Genomic DNA, 23038 nt, shown 5'->3' with positions numbered 1-23038 from the left:
CTCATTCAAAGAGTTTTTGTATTTTGATTATGACTATGACAATTGTAGATTCACACTGAAGGCATCAAAACTATGAATTAAAACATGTGGAATTATATACTTAACAAAAAAGTGTGAAACAACTAAAAATATGTCTTATATTCTAGGTTCTTCAAAGTAGCCACCATTTGCTTTGATTACTGCTTTGCACACTCTTGGCATTCTCTTGATGAGCTTCAAGTCACCGTCAAATTTCAGATCTTTGGTTCCAACCACTGTGTCTGTGTACGACGCAGAAAAGGTGAACGGATGGACTCTATATGTCTGGTTCCCACCGTGAAGCATGGAGGAGGAGGTGTGATGGTGTGGGAGTGCTTTGCTGGTGACACTGTTGGGGATTTATTCAAAATTGAAGGCATACTGAACCAGCATGGCTACCACAGCATCTTGCAGCGGCATGCTATTCCATCCGGTTTGCGTTTAGTTGGACCATCATTTATTTTTCAACAGGACAATGACCCCAAACATACCTTCAGGCTGTGTAAAGGCTATTTGACCAAGAAGGAGAGTGATGGGGTGCTATGCCAGATGACCTGGCCTCCACAGTCACCAGACCTGAACCCAATCGAGATGGTTTGGGGTGAGCTGGACCACAGAGTGAAAGCAAAAGGGCCAACAAGTGCCAAGTATCTCTGGGAACTCCTTCAAGACTGTTGGAAGACTATTTCAGGTGACTACCTCTTGAAGCTCATCAAGAGAATGCAAAGAGTGCAAAGCAGTAATCAAAGCAAAAGGTGGCTACTTTGAAGAACCTAGAATATAAGACATATTTTCTGTTGTTTCACACTTTATTTTTAAGTATATAATTCCACATGTGTTAATTCACAGTTTTGATGCCTTCAGTGTGAATCTACAATTTTCATAGTCATGAAAATACAGAAAACTCTTTGAATGAAAAGGTGTTTCCAAACTTTTGGTCTGTACTGTATATTAGAAAAAATTTTAAGTATACATACTCATTGCCAAAAAATTAACACACACAAATAGAAATGTTGGATTGATGAAAAACTTGGCATGCAGTTATGTAAATGTTTACCGAACTGGGTATGGCTACAACAGCCTTAAAAGTGTTTCCCCTATATAAAGGTTCACAAAGGGTAATTTTTGGGCACATATGAGGTTACAAAACCAGATTTCTACATTAAACTTGTCCTTTCACTTTAACATTGCAATCACTTACATTTATCATTATTACATTACACTACATACAATTTTTTTGTCCATGAGTGTAACTCAGAATGTCAAATATCAACTCAAATATCAAATCATACATCAAATATATAAAATGTGCTAATCTAATACTTTACATTATGTATAAGATTTTAAACAGATGACTGGATATCTTTTTTCTGTTAATACATCTGTCAAAATAGCCTTTAAATTGATTGTCAAAGAACAGCAATTCTCCAATAAAACTGCTTATATCTACTTGCAACAACTCAACTGGGGATATGCTGTAATGTGATATTGCATGCTGACTGCTTAGAGTACATATTCAGCCAATATATGTGCTTCCACCATGAAGGAGCTAAATTTATGGATTTATAAAAACATAACCCGAACTTACATTAAAAGGTGTAATTTTGGTTTGTGAGCACTGGGATACCTATGTATATATGTTAATGTGCATTTTATCTTCAAACACATATTTATCAGTACTATGGGCTTTGCACTACTTAATATGTACAAGTACAAACCTATGTAGTGATATGCCATAATAGCATAAGATGATAATACTTATTTCATCAACTTATAATGTAATGGCATGTCACAAACATGTAACGATAGATCGGAGGATCACAATTCTCTGGGCGAGAGAGGATTTGGTAAATGGCAGAAATCAGGCCCTTAATGGAAGTACCCGCTCTGCAGAGCTGCAAACCCCCAGGTGAAAATGAAATGAATAACCTGCCAGTAGTGAAACCACTCTGTCTCAGTGAAATCTTGAACTCTATGTCCCTTACACTAATCCCTGAAATATGTGGGTTCTGTTTTATCTGAACAACTAAGGGCTTAATACAGAGTTCAAATATGAGAGGGCAAAGAGGACATCTCTGTCGAGTTCCAATGCTAATGGAGAAGTGGGCAGAGGAGGAATGGGGAGCTTTACTACCACTGAAGGGGTGGATTAGAGGGTCTGGATCACTGTAAGGGAAGCTCCAGAGAAAGGACTTTTATGCATCTAGGCCTAGGAGAAGAGTCACTGTAGAGGAAAGACTGACGACCTCAATCAAATCCACAGGTCTACTGGTGTTGTCCCCTCCTGACTACAGGGAACAAAACCCACCCGATCCTTATGGATGACAGATGAAAACTAAGCATTCAGACAATTAGCCATAATTTGATTGTATTGTACTGAGGGAATAGGAGAGCCCTCCAGGAAGGAGTTAAATAGGTAGCTAAGGTAAGAGAATAAATCATCTTTAAACGCTTTGTAATAGAGGTAGGTAAAGCCATCTTGACCATTTGAGAGGTCTTTCAGGACCCTCAAGAGCTCCTCAATGGCAATAGGGGCATTAAGTAAGGCCAGTGCTTCACTGTGAAACCTTGACAGATAGCATTGTTGCAAGCAATCTATTAGTTTAGGCAGAACACCTGGTAAGGTGGTATCATGAGGGTATACAACCTTAAATAGTATGACCAAAAGGCCAACGCTATGGCATCAGGGGGTTGTTGAGGTTGGCCATTGGAGTCTTGGACAACGTACAGGATTGAAGAGGTGTCATGATCCCTAAGCGACTTTGCAAGCAAGGTATGAGCCATTCATAGTAGCACTGGCGTGTATAGAGTAATAGACGCTGGACATGGAATAGGGCCAGATGGAGGTCCGCAACTGCAGCCATCAGTTGACGCAGATCTGAGAGGGAGGGTTGCTCCATTAGACAGGAGGAGTGGATAAGAACGTGATTCATAAGGGTCTTGGATCTGAACTGTTTATTCTTTTTAAGCTTTGATGCAGTACCCTCGCATCACTGACTTATGTACTTCCCATAAGGTCGCAGAGGAGGACACAGAGCCACCATTATCATTAAAGTAATTAAGCATGTGAGCGCACAAAATGAACTGGGTGTTTAAGGTTTTAATTAGGCCCTTGTTGAGATGCTAGTGACAACAGGAAAGGTGGCTAAAGTGACTAATACCAGAGCATGATCAGACCATGAAGGAACTCCATCTGAGTCGACAAGGTGTCGGAGAGCTGGAGCGTTCCCAACGAAGTAGTCAATTCTGGTGTGAGTGTTGTGGTGGGAATGAAAACATATAGGACCATTCTGTTGGGTTATTTACATGCCGTATGTGAAACAAAGCATGGTATCTAATCAACGACCTGAACTCTCTTGCTAGGTGGGTACTGCAGGTGGTGGGGAGCCATCCTGTATAGACAGACTGTCTGCAGGTTCTGAAAAGATCACATTTAAGTCTCCCCCTAGTAGCCACACCATGTTAAGGTGTGAGCTGAGGTGGCACAAAACCCATTAGAGGAAAGGGATCTAGGAGGAAGTTGGAGGTGTATAGGAAACAGAGCACTACAGATTGTGGGGAGGAGGCCTTCCAAGATAACATACCAGCTCTGGGGATCCAAACCTGAAGCCATAATGGAAAAGGGGCTGGGGGAAATTACAGCACTTGTTAAAGTTAAAATAAGCCATGGGGAAGTAACGTTTGGCAAAATTGAAGGAGCCCAAGCTTTCAAAGTGTGTTTCCTGTAGGAAAGCAACATCCGCCTGAAGGGTGCGATGCTCAGGAAGGACTAGGCAATGCTTAGCTTTAGAGCCCAGGCCTCTAACATTCAATAAAACACATTTAACCATGGGGGCTGAGATAATATAAGTATAGCAAGTATGGAGGCAATCTCACCCATTCAGAAGGCGACCAGTAGTTTACATCATAGTGAAGGGAATATATATATATATGATTTTAACATGTATGCATATGTGTATACAGCATATGTATGCATTCTATTTATCTTGCATATGGCCCCATTTTTACCTACAAACCCCTGAACATACAGATGTGTCCTTTCTTAGTTCTCCTCTTGATTGGATATGTGCAGATATGTGTGTCATGTGATAACTAGCTTTTGAAGACAACTATGATGTTACAATATTGTGTCAGAACAGAATATGCTATATTGAATAAGCTGGCACTTTGTACAAAATTATTATTAGATTAAGGATTTTACTAGCATCTTGTTATAGGGTTTTGAATTGGTTTAATCAGTAATTGGACTTCTTAATCAAATTATAGGTAAATTAAGGGTAGACACATCTGTAAATGGAAAGTATGGTTCAATTGACTATGGGACTCCTTTGCATAAGACACAATCAGTATATGTACAGTACGTACATGACCTAAAAAGTAAGACCTTGAAAATAAAGCTTATAACAATCTTCCATTTTATGCGTGACAGAGGAATTGCAGGTTTAATGAATGGCAAAGTACTGTGCAGTTTTCCATTTGTTCACAATAAACCTTTTTAAGTATTATATAAAATCTGAAATACACAATTATATTAAATCATATTTTTTTAAAAAATAAATAATCTATGGTTTTAAGTCACACAGTAGGACTACTAAGAAAAAGAGGTCAAAGCAGGGATGAAAAATAAGAACAGTGTGTACTGGAAGAATGTTCTTTATGTTTAGAGGCTTGTAGATTATTTTCTCTAGATGCAGAAAGGATTTTACATATGGTGGAACATCTGTGTAAGCAATGCACTTATGGAAAGTCTTGCTTACCTTCGTAAGAAGCCTTAAAACCCAGGTTACTCCCTGAAGAATCAGTCCTGAAGAGAAGCCACATCTGGTGGTTGCTGCTCACTATCAGATCAGGAACGCTAGCTCCCGTCAGTCTATGGGAAGAGATGCCGAATACAGCAAGATGAAAACAAACTGCTGGAAGTTTTACTGCTCTTTATTCATTTGTTAATGAGTTTGAACAAAGGACAGCGCCAGTAGATTTTAAAGCTTTTAAAGAATAGTAGTATCATTAATAAATCACACAAATGTACTTACACATAGAGTACAGACTTTTGGTCCTCGGGCTTTCCACCATCTCCAACAGTGAGGGTGTCATACCCTCTTTCGAGCTCAAATTCTTCAAATGTCAGCTTGATCACCTATTAGAACATGGAAAATGCTAAGTAAATAAGCAACAACAGCAAAACATATTTGAAGGTGGATGTCCAGGAGGAAGACAAACACTACTGTATTCGCTTTGGTAATGTACTGTATGAAAAACTTTTTGTGTGATAGTACATACACAAGTCTTTTTTAGAGAACGCACACACATCTTATAAATATATAAGACCCATAAGCATATCCCGTAAGTACCATATAGTACACAAAAGAATCACTTTCTTATTTTTCAGTTTCTCAAACAATGTTTAGCATTTTTGGAATAAGTGGGGGATGTAAAGAAAGAAAGAAACAGTCAAGTCTTTAACCAATTTCTCATTATTTGGAGAATTTAAGCAAATATCAACTCTAACTAAAATCATCATGAATTATAACCACTGGTAGATTACTCATTCTACTTTTAATAAAGGCCACTTTCAAGGTTTATGATTACAATGTAATACACATTTCTACCTCAGCCCCCCAAATCAGTTTACCTCTTCCCATTTCATAATACCTGCAACAAGTTGTAACCTGGCAGTTCTCCTTAAGATACTAACACATATTACTCAATGACACTGCACACACTTAAAGGGGTTTTCTGGACCTAAATTGATTTTTTTATACTGATGACCTGTCCACAGAATAGGTAATCAGTATGTGATCTGTGGGATTCTAACACCCGGATCCCATACAGATTAGCTCTTGCAGCAGCCCCTGGGAGCCTGTGAATAGGTCATTAGAAAAACGAAAAATTTGATTTAGGGCAGGAAAACCCCTTTAAGGATTGCTAACAATAAACAATTAAAATTATCATATTATATCTATCTTAAAACAAACAATATGGAGGATAGTCTTAAGATAGTCATCTAGGAAAACACAGAGTTTCAGGAAGATGTGGAAGATATACATAACAAAAAGTCATCTACTAATTCATATACTGAAAGGCTAACATGTTAGGTAAACATACAGGTAAAGAATCCCCATGGCAAAGATTATGATTGGGCACCTCTCAAAGTGGTAAATAACACTACCACATCTAAAACTAACGTAATAATGTGACAAGGTAGACGTTCCCATCAAATAATGAATTAATGAGTGGAAGGATCACTGCTAGGGTTGAGCCGATCTTGAGATTTCAGGATCAATTTTAAAATCCGATTTCCAATCATTTCCAGTCATTTTCCATTTGAACCCAATCCCAATTCTGATCCTAATGTAAGTCAATGGGATTTTTTTAATAATCGAAGATTGGATCCTGTTCACTACACAGCATGGAGTCCAAAAATGGAAGCCTCCACGCTGTGTAGTGATTAAAAAATCCGCCGGCTACTTAGTCCCCCCCACTTACCTGCACAGAACTGCTGCAGCCTCTTCTCCCAATGGGTATGTCACTCCCCGGAGCTCCGGGCGCCCCCACCTCCCTAGGCTGGTGTGACTGATGCTGGGAGAAGGCAGGGTTTGTTGTAGCTTAGGAGAGTGTGGGCGGGTACAGGGTGGGGAGACGTGAGCGCATCACTCACATCTCTACTCCCTGTACCCACCCACACTCTCCTAAGCCACAAAAATCCCCGCCTACTCCCAGCAGTAATGCTAGCCTAGGCTCTGCCGGCGTGCAAAGAGAGAGAGGAGAGAATAACGGCCCGGAGCTCCAGGGACCGTCAGCGGTTCTGTGCAGGTAAGTTGGTTGAGCGATTGTGAAATTTACTCGATCGCCGATTGGGATCTGATCTTTTCCGATCCCGATCACTCAACCCTAATCACTGCCCTACAAGGCAAAGCTAAAAACTAATGACTAATAAAGCCAAAATTACCATCTAAGAATCAGGCTACTAGGAGAATAAATAAATGACGCAGAGAGAACTGCAGCGCTATAATAGGAAATAGCTGGACAAACAGCCCTAAAATATCTACCGTACTGTCCCTTCCTCAATAATGTATAACCTCAATAATAATCACCCCTTATGCTGGGTTCACACCTGCGTTCTTCTTTCCGTTCTGTGCTTTCCGTCTTCTGCATGCCAGAAGACGGAAAGCACACACCGGGTCTGGTAGTGAGCGGCGGTGAGCATTTTATGCTCTCCGCCACGAAACCGGATTTTTTAATCTAGACACAGAGTACTGCATGTCCGACTCTGTGTCTGGATTAAAAAACCCGGTTTCGCGGCAGAGAGCGCAAAACGCTCACCGCCGGACATCTCTCTCACCCATTCAAATGAATGGGTGAGAGAGACTCCTGCAGGTTTCCGTATCCTGCTCTGTTTTATGCAGGAAACGGAAACCTGCACAACGGAGAGGGCAACGCAGATGTAAACGAGCCCCTAGGCTAATAAAGAAAGCCTAGCTGTGGACTCAGAATTATTCACTCAAACTAGAACTAGCTGTATGAGCCATTTGCACCCAGTGGTAGAAATCCTAGTGCTATAAACCAGCAGGAAAACCTTAGCTGGACTATATTGTATAAACCAATATCCACTTACATTCTAAAAGCTAATATCCATCTTTAACATTTCTACACATGATTTATGTTTCATTAGAGGTCCTACAATCTTTTTGTGACTGTATACATTATGGCTATTATTAGATAGATATGTATAGTCTCCATTTCCTGTCGGGACTGATACATGGCCATGTGGGTAATTGGGGACGCCATTTATTTGTGAAGAAAGACACACTTCCACTAGAGAGACATGACATTCAGCCAAACTCTGCTTGCAATGCAGTTGGTGATGCATCTGGTAACATCACACTGCCTCAATCAATTGGAAGCAAAAAAGAAAGAAGTTAAAAATATTACCACAACCATCGTTACACAATAAGACCACAGACTGCCCCTTATCATATGATGATGTCAGAGAAAAAAAATAAACATAAGTAGATGCTTTCATTGAGACTCCATGGCCTCACTGTCGTAAAAGTAAAGATCCATCTCGCCTATCTGAAGAACCTTACAATCAAAATCACCTCCACTCAGGGAGGGTCGTACAGCATGAAATCTCAGGTATGAGGGATCTCCCCTGTGATGTTCCCAAATATGACATGTTACTGGGGTGCCCTTTTTCTGGCCAAGATCATTATTGTGGTCCCTGATCCTCCTGTGGAATTCTCTAATAGTTTTACCAATATATTAAGATCTGCATATGTATGTGACCAGGTAAACCACCCCAGATGTCTACTAGTTAATAAAACTTCTGTTTCTAAAGGTTCTTCCAGTCTGGGAGGTCCTATATGACTTACTCACTGTGATGAAACTGCAAGCTCTACAGGCACCACACTTTATTGTCCCCAGTACATCAGCAGAGTTCTGTTGTAGCCATATACAATGTGTTTTAGATGGAAGATGGCTATGTACTAGCCTGTCTCTAAAATTTGTGTCCCCCAGTAGTATACAATAGCTGGAAACACCTATGTCAGAGTCAGCCGCTGGATGAATTTCAGAGGATCCTTAGCTCATTAACATACTTCAAGAATACATCAAGGACAGTATCCTCTGACAATGGTGAATTTTTTTTGAAGGAAGATGTAACCTAGTAAAAGATCCCTCACATAGCTTTTTGGTCTTCATCCCAAAGGCCCCCAAAAGTTGTAACATAGGGAGATCTTTTTCTGTCACTCCCAAATATTCACACATACTTTTATGATTAAGTTTGAAAAAGTTTTTTCATTTAAGTTTCCTATGAAAGAGGTGCAAGTCCATAATTCAAGAATAGAGACCAGCAGGAGTGTTCAGTTATTATTCTCTTTTTTAGGTTCTTATTGTATTGTCTGAACACTGTCCTATTCCCTCACCTCTGAAATTGATTTTTCCACCACAATTTTCTCCTTCACCTTGGTTTCTTTGTGCTCCTCTAATAATTAATATTAGCCTTACCTATGATTGACAGACAGATTGACTGCCAATCAAGTATGGGGCGGGTCATACAGGTCATCAGCCCTCACAGGTTTGCTGCCTATCATGACTTTGTCCTTGCTAAACTTTCTACTTGCTCTTATTGTATTGTACTGCCTTGTGTCTCTGGCTTTGATCCTTGGCTTGCCGACTCCTCGTCTGTGTTGTCTTGTCCACATTTAGTGTTTACACTTATCTACAGAAGGGACTGTCACCCAGATGTCACTATCATTAGGACAGTTGTGGAAAGTAGGTAGGGTCTAGTTTAGGAATCACTGTTTCTGTCTTTCCCTTCCTCTCTGGTTTCAGAAGCAACACTGGGGAATTGCTCAACTAGCAATTCCTTGTCACACAGCCTTTTTTGGAGAACAATTTCAACCACTGAAATCACTCTTGAGGAGACATTAATAATTTGCATTTCACCCTCCAGAGTACTCCTACAGTTACTTAAAACGTAACTTTTTAAAATACTTTTTATTTTCTTTAAGCATTTGGGGAGTTAATCAAGTCAGTAAATTATATCATTACCTCCTTGTGGTATACAATTGTAATTGACTGTGTTCTCCATGGATCATTATTACAGAAAAAAGGAAGCAAAGATCCTCAACATATAGAGATAAATATATAAAACTTAATGTTTAATATTTAAGTTAAAATATTAAAGTCCTTTAGGACAATCAAATGAATTAATAAATAGAACAATCTTACCAGTTCAAAAAATGGATTAAGTATAACCAAAGTGAGAGTAGATCACATCAAATCATCAAAGGAGTCAGAGCCCAACATCAATGGGTAGTGGAGGACTAATCCTACATTTGCCCTACCACCCCGTACCTTTCACCACTGTGAGAGGGAGAACTCCCCTATGGTCAGGGTTAGAACATAGCTGGAATGATTGGGCCCTTCACTGTCTGAGCCCTCACACTCAGATGAGGAAGGTTCTGTATCAAGATCACCGGGATCTTTTCTTTTAAATTAAAGTCAAAGATCTTCCCCTCTTTAAGAGCCTGAATGTCCTGCTTATATTGAGCATGATTCCTTTCCTTAATGTGGACATTAATCTTTTGAAACCTTGGATGGAGGATTGAAACTCTGGATTGCTGGAGAATTTCTTAGTTGCTCATATCTGCTCTATCAGATTCTGTGTAGTTGCAGCTAATAATTTCTTCTCCAATAGGAGAGTCATAAAACGCAAAGAAGAGTCAATAGATTATTTTCCCTATTTTTCCAATGTGACTGTAATCTCAAAAGTCTATATATATATATATATATATATATATATATAATTTATTTATTTATTTATTTTATGTAGATTGTGAGCCCCATATAGGGATCACAATGTACATTTTTCTCCTGTCAGTATGTCTTTGTAAAATGGGAGAGAATCCACGCAAACACGGGGAGAACATACAAACTCCTTGCAGATGTTGTTCCTGGTGGAATTCGAACCCAGGACTCCAGCACTGCAAGGCTGCAGTGCTAACCACTGAGCCACTGTGTTGCCCCCGAGTACAATATTTTTTTAAGGTAGGTCTCAAGGTCTAGAACTCCCAAAACAATGTAAGATTATCTTTATATGTACAGGTCAATTTACAAAAACAGGCTGAGACACCTAAATTTTGTGTTTGTAATGGAAAATCCCCCTCAGAAAAGGCTTCCCTAGTGTCACTGATTCATTTATCTGTATTGATATCCCTTCAACATTCCTGCCATTACCAAGAAAAAATAAAGAAAAAAAAATTCCATAAATAGCTGGCATCCCTGTATATCATTGCTGGGAATGGAGACAATACTTACCCATCTAATAATAACCATTAGATATGTAGCCACAATAAGTTCATAGCACCTCTGATAAAGCCCAGATCATGTGCGTTAAGGTAATTGGATATTTGCTTTTAGACTGTAGTGATGTAGAGGATATCAGTTTATCCTACTATTATAAATGTGAAAGTTTGTGTGTTTGGATGTTAGTTACTCTTTCACGCAAAAATGGCTAAATAGATTTGGATGAAATTTGGCACATAGATAGTTTGTAACCTCGATTAACACAGAGGCTACTTTTCATCCTGATAAATGACATGGCTTCACGACTGTTATTAATTTATATTCATATACTATGTTAAACTGCAGAAGATTTCAGCTATTTGCAGTTTAGCTTGGCCTGTTATCTGTCTATGTAAACACACAGATAACACAGAAGCTGCTCAGACACTGGGATAGGAAAACTCCAAATTGCCAGATATAGCAGAGCTGTGTATGTACAGATGTAGAAGAGCTTGAAAACGGCTGAACGGATTTGGATGAAATTTGCCACATAGCTAGTTTGTAACCTCGATTAACACATAGAATACTTTTTAGCCTGGTAAATTACATGGCTTCACGACTCCTATTAATTTATGTTAATACTAGCTTCTGCCCGAGACTTCAGAATTGGGTCCAGAGAGAAATGAAAAATGTGTGAGTAATAAAAAACAGGCACGGCACAAGGAACAAGTTTAGCTGCAGGACAGCTTGAGAGCTGCCAAAACGCTGGAGCAGGCGAACCATCAATGGCAGCAATTTGCTGAATATAGGTGGATCATCGACGCCAACAACACGCAAACGAAGTCGTGGGCAGAGGCTAGTATAATATATTTCATGTAAGGTTTTACCATTGATTTATAGCACTAGGATTTCTACCACAGGGTGCAAATGGCTCATACAGCTAGTTCTAGTTTCATTAAATAATTCTAGGTTCCAGTGCTAGAATTTCGGGGCTCACTTGGCTCATTCACACTTGGTAAGGTATTCTTTTAGTACCACTCCACATTTGCATGCTTTAGAGTCTAATGACTTTCTCTTATTTATTACATGATAACTATTCCTTGCACCTAGGTTAACTATTAGAGATGAGCGAGTACTATTCGAAACGTTTCGAATAGCACGCACCCATAGGAATGAATGGAAGCGGCCGGTACGCAGACTTTGCCGGCGGCCGGCCGCTTAACCCCCTGCGTACCAGCTTAGTCCATTCATTCCTATGAGCGCGTGCTATTTGAAACTGCAGTTTCGAACAGTACTCGCTCATCTCTATTAACTATGTGACTATTTATACCCTTTTTGGGTCATTATCTTGTATTTTTTTTCTATTACTGGTGCTTGGATACTTACATGTGTTTTCACAGTAATGTGTTCATTTGGGACATACTAGTAATTTGGACTCTAATGCTTATACCTTTGTTTTCAAATCTATTACCCTTCCATGTGTCTTTATCTTATAGATGTAATATTCCCATTTTATATTTGTGTCTGTTATGTTTTTTAAAGTTTTTTTAATAAAATATTTTTATGTAACAGTTTTTGGTGGTTTCCGCCTTCTTGGCAAAGTTTTTGCCTTTCCTCTTGTAGCCACTCTTAGGTTTAGCTCAAAAAACTGCAGCAAATTCCACAACAAAAAAAAGCAGCTTTCCGCAACATGAGGCTATGCCTAAAGAGATTTTCCAGGCTTTATAATTGATGACCTTAGATTACGATATGAATTAAAGATTGTCAGGGGTCCAACACCCAAGCTTCCCAGCCAAGGGGTCCAGTGGCAACAGTGTTTAGGTATGTAAAGCTCAAGGTGTCCACAGATATAACAGGGACTCTTTAAAAAAAAGTTGCTTTCTAATTTATATAAGTTAGTAAGAAGAGATGGCAGACAGAATTCACAGAACACATGGAGTCATGTGTAACCATGGAAATATATAGCTTTTAATAAAAGGTGTATAGATAAAGCAATAGTATGCAATAGCAAAACTGTTGAATTTATATTAAAAGCATTGGAGAAAAGCAACATTGGTTGCAAAATGACACACAGTCAGAATGTAGGGAAAAGCTAATGGTGAACTGTTTATCATGGAGACAAAAGGAAAGTCCAAAAAATTTTTTTATTAGAAAATCAATAAACCATACCCCAAAATAAAGCAAACAAGACCAAATCTCAGACTCCAGTGGAGGATCAGCATGCTACATGTTTTTAGAATTTTCCACTAGTACTTTCCATCTTTGTGGATATATTGTCCACAAGCTGTCTGTATTATGTTTTGCTCGAGGGAATGTTAGTTTACCTATCAGGTCCCGAAGATGCTGATGATGGACCTAGGGGTTGTGACTACATCACAATCCCAGGGTCATGTGATCCGAGGCAGTGTCCTTAGTTGTAAGGTCGCCAGAACTCCTGAGTCCATCATCAGCATCCCCGTGACTTTTTCTGTTTTATACCTATCAGGTTACTGTAGTAAAAATCAGCAAGGCGGGATGAGGTGGGGTCATTCAACTAATTTATTATAATTTATTCCGGGAAACTGGAGGTGATTAGAAGTGAAATCTAATGCAGCTATGCAACATAGACTGATGCATCAAATGTATTAAGATGCGTGCACCTCTTAACAATTGTTGGGCATATGACAGCAGTGGGGATCAATGTAGCTTAGAAATCCGAAACAATGGCCTACTGGCTTTTGTGGTTGCTTCTAAGAACAAATTTGAGCAACCTCTAAATTCATTAGTCCATAACAGTACTGCAATAATCTGTATAAAGAAGCATGGTGCATGAGTGTCTAACAAACAATTCCTGTGTCCTTATATCCTTAAAAAAACAAAACAAAAAAACACACCCTGCCTTCACTTGACACATCTCATATCATCCTGCCTAGTCTATTTCTAGTTTCTCACAGGGCTATTGTAATAATCTTCCGTTTAAAGTGTTAAGTGATCTTGTCCCGAGTTAATTTAAGAGCCACAATTTCCTGTTCATTCATATTGACCTGAGTAGAATTCAAGGCTATGAAATTCTTATCACCATCTACCAAACATGATATTTACCCGCTAATACACCTTACCTCCCATTGAAAGGGGCCGATTTCCGTATGTTAGCAAGAGCATATATTACAATTGGATTTGGAAGCCAGTATTACTTTTGTCTCATTGACCCATATATGCCACAGAAATAAAATTCTAGTGTTGCTTGTAAGAAGCAGATTTTTTTCTTTCCAGATAGAATCCTTAATCTAACAAAATCAACTTGGTTTGAGGTGAATGTTTCCTGTTCCATCCTTCAAGTTCCGACCCCTCACCTCAAACCTCCCTAGTGTGAAAACTCTAAAGCTTGTTTGCTGTTGAGTCATCTTTCATACTGCTCTTTGCTTCATTTCTCACATTCAAACCCTCTCTAAATCCTACCGCCTTCATTTAAGAAGCAATTCTTGAATCTGCTTCTTGTCTTGGAAGAGACATAACTCCTTCTAAATAGTTTTCTTCCAACTGTCAAACTCCAATCTATTTTAGATGCTGCTGGTATACTCCGATTCATTCTCCTCAGTCTTCAAAAAAACAACCCCCCTTTTTCTATTTGCTTCTACATTGCCTTGTCTGTTTTCTTCAGAATTCAATTTAAAACCTTGGTTCCGACATGTAAAACCTATTGCCACAATGTAAATGCTTTCTAAAGGCAGAAGTAAAGGCATGGCAGAAGGTTCTACTGTACATCAACTATCTCAGACTTTAATGGATCATACCCAACAAGGAATCACAAAGTGATATACTCCCTAGACCTTGCTAGCACATTCAATCTGTATATGAAATAAGTGGAGTAACAGAATTGTCAATCTCTGACATCCTGAAGAGGTCATGGGCCGAGGAAGACGCATAAATACATAAAAAGGACATTCCTAAGAAGCATTTAGAAAAACTAGCAAGGGAAATCTTACCAGAGTATCTCTTATCGGTATGTAATAGGAATATAGAAAAACATGTAGTGTGAAGGTATAGGATAGATGAAAGGAACTGCAGACATAACATTAGAAATATGACATTTCCAAAATAAAATGGGACAGACTCACCAATGTTACCACATAGACAGTAGATTGACAAGGCAGTTAGAAGATGTGCCCAATCTATCCCATGCAGTTTAAAAGGTTTGCGGCATCATTGAATGTAAGAATCTTTTTCTACACGGCAACTTATATGTGGTATAATGAAAGACAGTATTCTGTGCCTAAGACCTGCTGAATAATAGGAATACGTCTTGTGCTTTCTATACCTGAGCAAAGTCACCTTTACTGCACACTGTTCAGTGTCTATCAGGGCACAAACATATACTCTGTTTGGTGCAAATCAACAATACATTTGTCTAAAATGATTTTATGCTAGGTAGAGTTTAACTAAACTCATGCCAGACATTTGGGGCACATGAATAATAAATCTGACCCAATAGTTATTACAAGGGTCATTGTGGTCAAGTCATGTGACATGTGCTTCAATAGGCATGATTGAGATTTGTTTACTTATTCCACTATTAATTACTTTTTGCCATACCAATTACGTATACACATACTCATATGGTTCAACAGATTGCATTGGTATAACTAAGGGCCCCTTCACACGGCGTAAGCGCTCGGCTCATTCCGAACCATACACGCGAGAGCTTCTAAACACTATCCATTCACTTCAATGGGAGCGCTCGTAAAGCCGGCTTTACCCGTGCTCCCATTGAAGTGAATCGGAAGTGTTTAGAAGCGCTAGCGTGTACAGCTCGGAATGGGCCGAGCGCTTACACCGTGTGAAGGGGCCCTAACAATTTATATAAAGTGGTTGGCCAGGATTTATTTAGTATGGGAATGTCGGAGGACCCTCGCAGGGCAGCTGACTCCATGCCCGCCCCATATAGTTGACTTTCACAGGAGCTGAGCTGCAGTACTGGTTCCCAACTGCTATACAGGGAAAGGAGCTAACTGCGGTTGCGGTATGGAAGTTGGAAGTGGTCCAGTACAGATCCCCCACTGATTAGGCATTTATGGCCTGTCATGGGGATATTTTATGTATGTCAATGTGGGGTTCCCTGTTTCCTTTGATCTGCTATCAGCATTTATATGATATGCTTTATAGCACTAGAGCCAACTCATTTAAGTCTAGAGGTTCTAGACAAAACTGTGTTTAGGGAGGGAAGTAGAAAAGCTGTGACATCATCTATGCAATGATGGCTCCATGGGGTTATCTATAGAGATATTATCTTCTATTGTAATATTATCTGTTACGTAAGTGATGTGAATTCTTCAAAGAAAATACCTTCAGAATTGGTAAGTGTGAGTATATTTTTAAGTTTAGTGGCAACAGTGAAAAGTGCAGAATGTAGTACCTTAAAATATAGATAGAAAGTGATATATAAAATTAAAATAAAATCATAAAAAAATAACATAAAAACATAGGTCATTTTATGAGACACATTCCCCTTAAATTAGCTACAAGAGGATGAGTACAATGAGTGTTTATCCTGAAGACCAGGCATTTTCAATGGGCACCATGTATGCTTCATGTCTCCTACAGTGCTTCTGTCTGGATTCCATGTTAACTGAGGGTCTATATATTTCTAAAGAACAAATCACAAGTAAACACGATATCCCAGTTAAGTGGAAGACATAGTCTTAATAGGTACAATTTAACTAAATGATCTTGAATCACATAAAATGACTTTTAATATGTAGTAATAGGCCATATGTATAGGGATAACTTATCTTTTATGAGACATGCCCACACAACCATTGAGCATGACAGCCTCCATTGGCAAGACTTTTATTACTGGTACAATGAAAACTCTTTTCTCTCACCAAAATCCCTAGAAGTGGACCATATTCATAAGCATTGTAATAGCAGAAAATTATTACTCTTCACTTTAATGAACAAGATTACTCTGGCTGAAAAAAATGAGGATTATAAAAAAGAAGAACAATTGTGAAAATGTACAAAATAATGAGAGCTGAGTAACCATATAACGCTATTATTAATATTAATAAAATAAATCCTAAGTAAAATCCTATAGCAGCAATGTTTTATATCCTCACCTCTTAACAGGGTCCCTACAGACTGAAAAGAGACATATATTTGAACCTTCACACAGGGTAAGGAGACAATGTTTTTTCTAGTTGCTTTAAGTCACCAGGAAAATGACTTGTATTCCAATTTCATCTAGGCTTATGAAAGCCAAAGACAGATGGCAATTGCCATCTCAGTAACCTGTTTCTTGGGACGCTGCCTAGTATATCAGAAGATCACAGGATGATGCCACATTTGACTCATACACTTGCAACCACAGTGGCCTTTAAAAGCAGCAATTTACTAAGGATTTACATTGTACACTGGGCAAACTGTTTTTACGATCTGTTACCGTTTGATAACACTTGGTTTCAGTAATTCTTTCAATGATTTAATATATCATACACAGACTGGCTTCTCCTGTCCTCACTGAATGCATTCAGGTAAAGTGGTGCCAGGTTAAGATATCTATCCAAAGTAAATATGCACCATATTAAGCCAGGACTGGACTGGTCCTGGGGACTATCACTAAAGCAATCCACTTCCTGAAGAAGGCTTTACAGTGGGCAAACACCTTTGCATTCAAAAACAAAATTTGGTACAATGTTATATACTTTATTTTTCATTTATTTTTTTTCTGTAGTTACTTTATCATCTGTCTTTTGAGAAACAGAATATTCTAAATATCTTGAAGAAATAAAATGGTGACAATCAAAAATTCTATCCACAAAACCACATATTTCCTGGTCTATACAACTTCACCCTTGGATAACCTCTACTGTACATGTTAAGTACATTATTATTAGGTATATGAGTGACAACTATCCTCCTCTTCAACAAAATCTCTCTTCTTAGGCCCCGTTCACACGGGGCAAGGGATGGCGTATTTTGGTCCTGATTTTGACACGGGAAACCGCATCAGAATAGGACCAAACTGCCTACCGCGACTGTTGCAGCTTCCCGCTCTGGTGTAGGCCCAAATTAATTAATTAATTTTTTTCTCTGGTGGATTCAGCACCAAAATCTGCCCTCTCTTTTCCTGTGTGAATGAGCCCTTACAAGATATTACAACTGTCTGACATGTTTTAAGTATTGAAGGATACAACTATATGGTACAACAATGATCTGGAAAGCATTTGCCTTAAAGGTTATGGACATATTTCTGCATACAAACTCAAGTCTTATTAAGTTCCTAGAGCAAAAAGTTGCACTTATCTGCTTTTCTGCATTGAGCATTCCTATTTTCGCATTCAGCAATCTTTATTTACAATATACAACCTTTGTTAAGTTGAGACTTTTGGCTCAGGGTGTTGATCTCTTCTCTGTTTTGTTCTCACCTATGCAGCTTGAGCAAGCTCTTCCCCTCCCTCCTTCTTTGTTCACTGTCTCCTTTGCTAGCAATGTGCATACAGCTTTATATGACAGCATAAAATATATATGTGTGATGGGAAAAAAGTTGACAATGGTGTCCATAGCCTTTAAATACTAATGGCAGCCCTATGCAGAGGATCAATCTCAGCTCTTATTTTGGTGGAAACAGCCAACCCTCTCATATCTATGGCCTGTGTCTCGACTCTATTCTGATGGAAAATGCTTTGAAAAGGTATGTTGAATTTCCATCTGCCCCATCCTTTTTGGCCCAAGAGATATGGAACATCACCAGGGGTACATGGCAGCAATTTACACCCCTTCCCCTATTACCACCAACTCTACAGGCACACTCATCCAAACTGTGCATATAAGTGTAACAAGGATCAGAAAGAATAGCTGTCAAATGATTGGTTGGTCAGTGGCTAATGTGTATGGCTAGCTTAATTCTGTCATTTACAAAATCTAAGCATTATCAAGCTCACAAAAACTCTATTTTATGTACATTAAACTTATTTTTAAATCCTGCCAACTTAGTCCTTAGTCCTATTATTGTGTATGAGCACAAATAGTTAAATCTGCCATGTCTCTAGGGATTAACATAATTCCCTTATACTATGCTTAAAATAGGCTAAATCTAGTTTGTGATCAAAACTTTGGGGTACTTGACATAATTTGAGTAGGGTCTATTTGACTTAGTTTGTTAACATAACAAGATTGTATACTGCAGTCATTGTCTTTAATGCTGAAAGTGATGTCAGTTGATTGAAAGTTGTAACATTGGCACCGAGGACATCTGAAGCAGAAGGGGGCATCATAGAGGTAAAGCACTACCATCATTTACATAATATATTCTATCTGTAACATACAGTATGTCACATGTTGCTTTGTCACTGAACTTAGACATTGATTCAAATTGAGTCAGTGTTCTGGTAGGAACTGAATTCAGGAGAACACGCTTATCCCAAGACCAAAGACTTAGCATCCATTTATCATCCTTTTTTTTTTTTTTTTACAAAGAACATACCAGGGCATATTTATCAATAAACACCAAAGTGGTTACCCACCATTGTTTTTAGCCAACAGCAGATTCATTAATACAGCACTCTCTACCCAGGAGAGAACATTATACAACATCTCTAGACACTAGTTCCTTTAGTCTTATCATTGCCAACTAAATTCAAATGATCTTAAATGGAAGGTTTTTAATATTGCTCAAAATAACAAGTTCATAACTATATACCACACAAGTCACATTCCAGAGCCCAACTTCTAGGTTTTCAACTCTCTCCGGCTTCGTAACGCAAGTCATGTTTTACACTTAATTGGACGTTGGGCCTAAATCAAATCAGCTTTGCAATTAGAATTTTGTTTAATTGCAATGTGATGGTAAATTGAAGTTAAGAGATCGTTATTTCTCAGTGGTGATCAGATCTGCTCCCATCAAATTCTGGGGAAATGGAAATAATTTAGTGTTATGGGGGGGTACAATAAAATTCTGAACCAGGCATCAGTCCCTAGGGAAGATTATCTACTGATGTGGCTGCTTAGAATCTTTCTTCAAATGACTTTTTAGCATACAGTATTTAAAGAGGTTCTGTCATGGGAAAATGACTTGTTTTTATACAGAGGTTTGCCTTGTAAAGCAGGGGCATTATGTTTCACTTCTGGTACTGATTTCTGGAACTTTGGAACGCCTTATAGGTAACATGAATGATATGTTTCTACTAGGTTTGGCTGTTTGCAGTTGCTATGATGATAGGGGCAATACACAGGAAATAATAAAGAGAAATACATAGAGGCTGTATAATTATGTACATTGTATGTTACTCATGTTCTTCATCTGACTTGCAGAAAGCCATTGGTGGTTAAAATGACTGTTCTTTTTAATGATGAGATAACAAATTCTAAATGTCATTTGCAACACTAGTGGTTTGGATTTTGTTGTTCAAGGTGTGGTTGGCTATAGGTACTACCAAGCAAGCACAGTAAGGATTGAGTGGTGCTGGAGTCCATCATTAAAGTCTGGATTTCCTCTTTTATGTTCCTTTTACCTGTTATGTTTTTAGGAACTTGACAGTAACATCTATGAGGTTAAGCACTATCACTTTTGTAGATTTGGGAAACTTTAAAATGTTATGTAAATTAGGCAGTTGGTGTACTGGGGGTAGACCGAGGAACACTGCTCATGCCACTCTTGTACCACCTCCTGCCTTCACCACCTCGTGCAGTGAGAGTTGAGCCTGACATCACCCATCTGGCTTAAGCAGCAAGATCAGTGCCCAGCCTCAATACATCAACTGTATCATATGAATAAGACTTGTTTTTCTCCAAATCTACAAAAGTGACATATATAACAAAAGCATGCTCTTTAACATGGTGGTGGCAGTTGAATATGCCTCGAGGAATAAATACAGAATCCCTTTATATCACAGAGCAGGATCTTGTGATTAGGAGACAATTAACAATATACCAGGATATTCGAGTGAAGGAAAGATAAGGGTGCTCAAACAGGCATCCACCCCATGTTCCAATATATGAATGATCTTGGCACTTTAGAGATTTTGGGATACGCAATTCCAAAATACGGCATCCCTGTTCTTCAGCTTTCACGATCATTCTTTTGCATCCTCATCTCTCCCTAAAATCCGTGTCTGATGAAGGTTTCATTGAGTGAAGCGAAACACGTCACATATGTATTTTGAAAAAGAAGAAGCAATCTTCCCGACAGTAAAGAACCATTGCACCTGCGGAAGGGCAAGGTATACGCCCGAAACGCGTTGTGTTTGAATTGTCTAATAAAACCGTTCATTTCAATTTATATGGTGAACATGGTTCCTTTCCAACCGCATTTTCCATACTAATCTGTGTTGCTGGTCTTTTGTTGCACACATGTATTTTGGATTGCATACTACAATAGAACGTTTTGGAATTGTGCATCTAAAAACCTCTGGAGTGCCAAGTAGATTAATATATTAGGGTATTCTTATTCTCATCACTATCTCCAAAGGCGCAAGTGACAGCCATTCCACATTTCAGCATAGTTAATTCCCAACTATTGGTGGTTATGTTTACAGGATATGTTATCATAGTGATTTTTAATTATGGCACATTTATTACTTAACAAGGCCAAAAGTCAACTTTACCATTTTTATTTAGAAATGGAAAGCCTTGGGGAATATGAGGAATAAAAATGAAAGAATGGGTAAAACTGATACTTATGTATTCAGAACTGCTACCTCTGCATTTTGCAGTATTCTCAGAAATTGAGATTCTGTAAAGTTCATGGCAGTGCAACTGTAGAAGGGAAACACATAGAAATGGAAAGCCAGACCTATTTGTAAGTCTGCAAGATATTTGACAAACTCTTGAAACAGGTTGGTGATTTTTTTTTTTTTTGGTATGTTTATCACATGCAGAAGAATAGAATCTGTAATAACATTGTGGAGTAGTAATAGTAGAATTAGTGTCTCATGTGTTCATTTAGTACCTGCTATAGAAATGATAAAAGGGCTACAAAGTACTGCAGGTAAGAAATGGAAATATAAATAGTGACTTCTGATATTCATTATTTGCTACAGAAGTAATGACATAACTTCACAAAGGAAGCTTCTTTGTGCTATGTGCCAAGTTCTAATTCGCAGCTTCCATTATTTGGCATTTTCCCACTAAGATCCCAATACATATTTACTCGCTACTGCTTGAAAGGTTGAACATTTTCACATGAGATTAATTTTATTTACTGAAATGACTATTACAATCTAGATATTTCAATCTAAGCCACACTTTATCGGATGTAAATTCAGTGCATGGGAAGAAGCAAAAATGTGTAGGTTGCCTTCTCAAGCAATTCCTTTTTCGCATATCATACAACATTGTTTTAGCCTGTTTAGCAGAGTAGGTGAAAATGATTGCAAATGTATATTACATACAGAAGGGATCACTAAAATCAGATTTTTAGAAAGGTAGATGCAGTAGAATACATAGTTGGGATTAACCCGATGCAGCATTGAAATCCTGTTATATTCTTATATGTACATAACAATACATTCAAAAGATCTAATCCATTTTAGTACGGGTATAGCAAGAGTATAGGAGAGCACACAGCTAAAATATGTACATAGGTATAATGCTGTCATGCGTATAGTTTCAATTCAGTAATACAAATACATTGGTATAAATGGATAAACTCTGGTTTTCCACAGCTATGATCTCTTATACAATATGACAGGCAATAAAAGAGGCCTTTGGTGTTTTATACTATATGTCCATATGTGTTAACATATCATATTCCATACAAAAAACTCCAAGACCTTTATTGGATCAAAGCTTACCTGGTGCAGAAGTAAGGTCTTAGCAGCTTAGTGTACCCATTAAATCTAGCAACTATACATGAAATTTTAAGTTCAGTTATTCACGTTATCCATAGGATGTCACATATGGCTGTTTATTCATTGGGCACATTACATCATTAGTAGACTTGGACAAACATATTCCATAAATTATATATATTTGACTATAATGCTACGCATAGATTATATGTATGTTTCCCAGGTATGGATGTCATTCCTAATATGTCTCATTTGAATGCATTTTGTAAGATAATGTGCATAATAAACATATCTGAGCTTGAATGTTACGTCACAGTGTTTCATGTAAAAACCTGTGTAATAATAGCCTGTTGTGCTTTAATATAGAACAACGGAAAATAGAATAGAAGGCCTAAGCCAAGTAGTTTTACATGATTATCGTACCCAGTATCTTCCTTTATTATTTCTAATATTCTATACACATATAA

The 23038-nt window shown here is 38.3% G+C and overlaps 1 protein-coding gene across 2 annotated transcripts in view; it reads right to left on the bottom strand.

Moving 5' to 3' along the window:
• CSMD2 (CUB and Sushi multiple domains 2) overlaps nucleotides 1-23038 on the bottom strand; it is an 801202-nt gene that overhangs the window by 262688 nt on the left and 515476 nt on the right. The window contains exons 11-12 of one of the 2 annotated variants that reach the window (XM_075264669.1): nucleotides 5052-5155; nucleotides 4776-4888 (exon numbers count right to left, since the gene is read on the bottom strand). The exons of the other annotated variant lie outside the window; for it this stretch is intronic. Coding sequence (XP_075120770.1) covers nucleotides 4776-4888; nucleotides 5052-5155 — 217 coding nt within the window. The remainder of the gene's footprint in view (nucleotides 1-4775; nucleotides 4889-5051; nucleotides 5156-23038) is intronic. 2 annotated transcript variants of the gene reach the window in all.

This window comes from Leptodactylus fuscus, chromosome 2 (assembly GCF_031893055.1).
Source record: "Leptodactylus fuscus isolate aLepFus1 chromosome 2, aLepFus1.hap2, whole genome shotgun sequence".
In the NCBI taxonomy this organism is placed as follows: domain Eukaryota; kingdom Metazoa; phylum Chordata; class Amphibia; order Anura; family Leptodactylidae; genus Leptodactylus; species Leptodactylus fuscus.
Note: the sequence above shows the minus strand (reverse complement) of the source record. Positions and strands in the feature narration are given on the sequence as shown.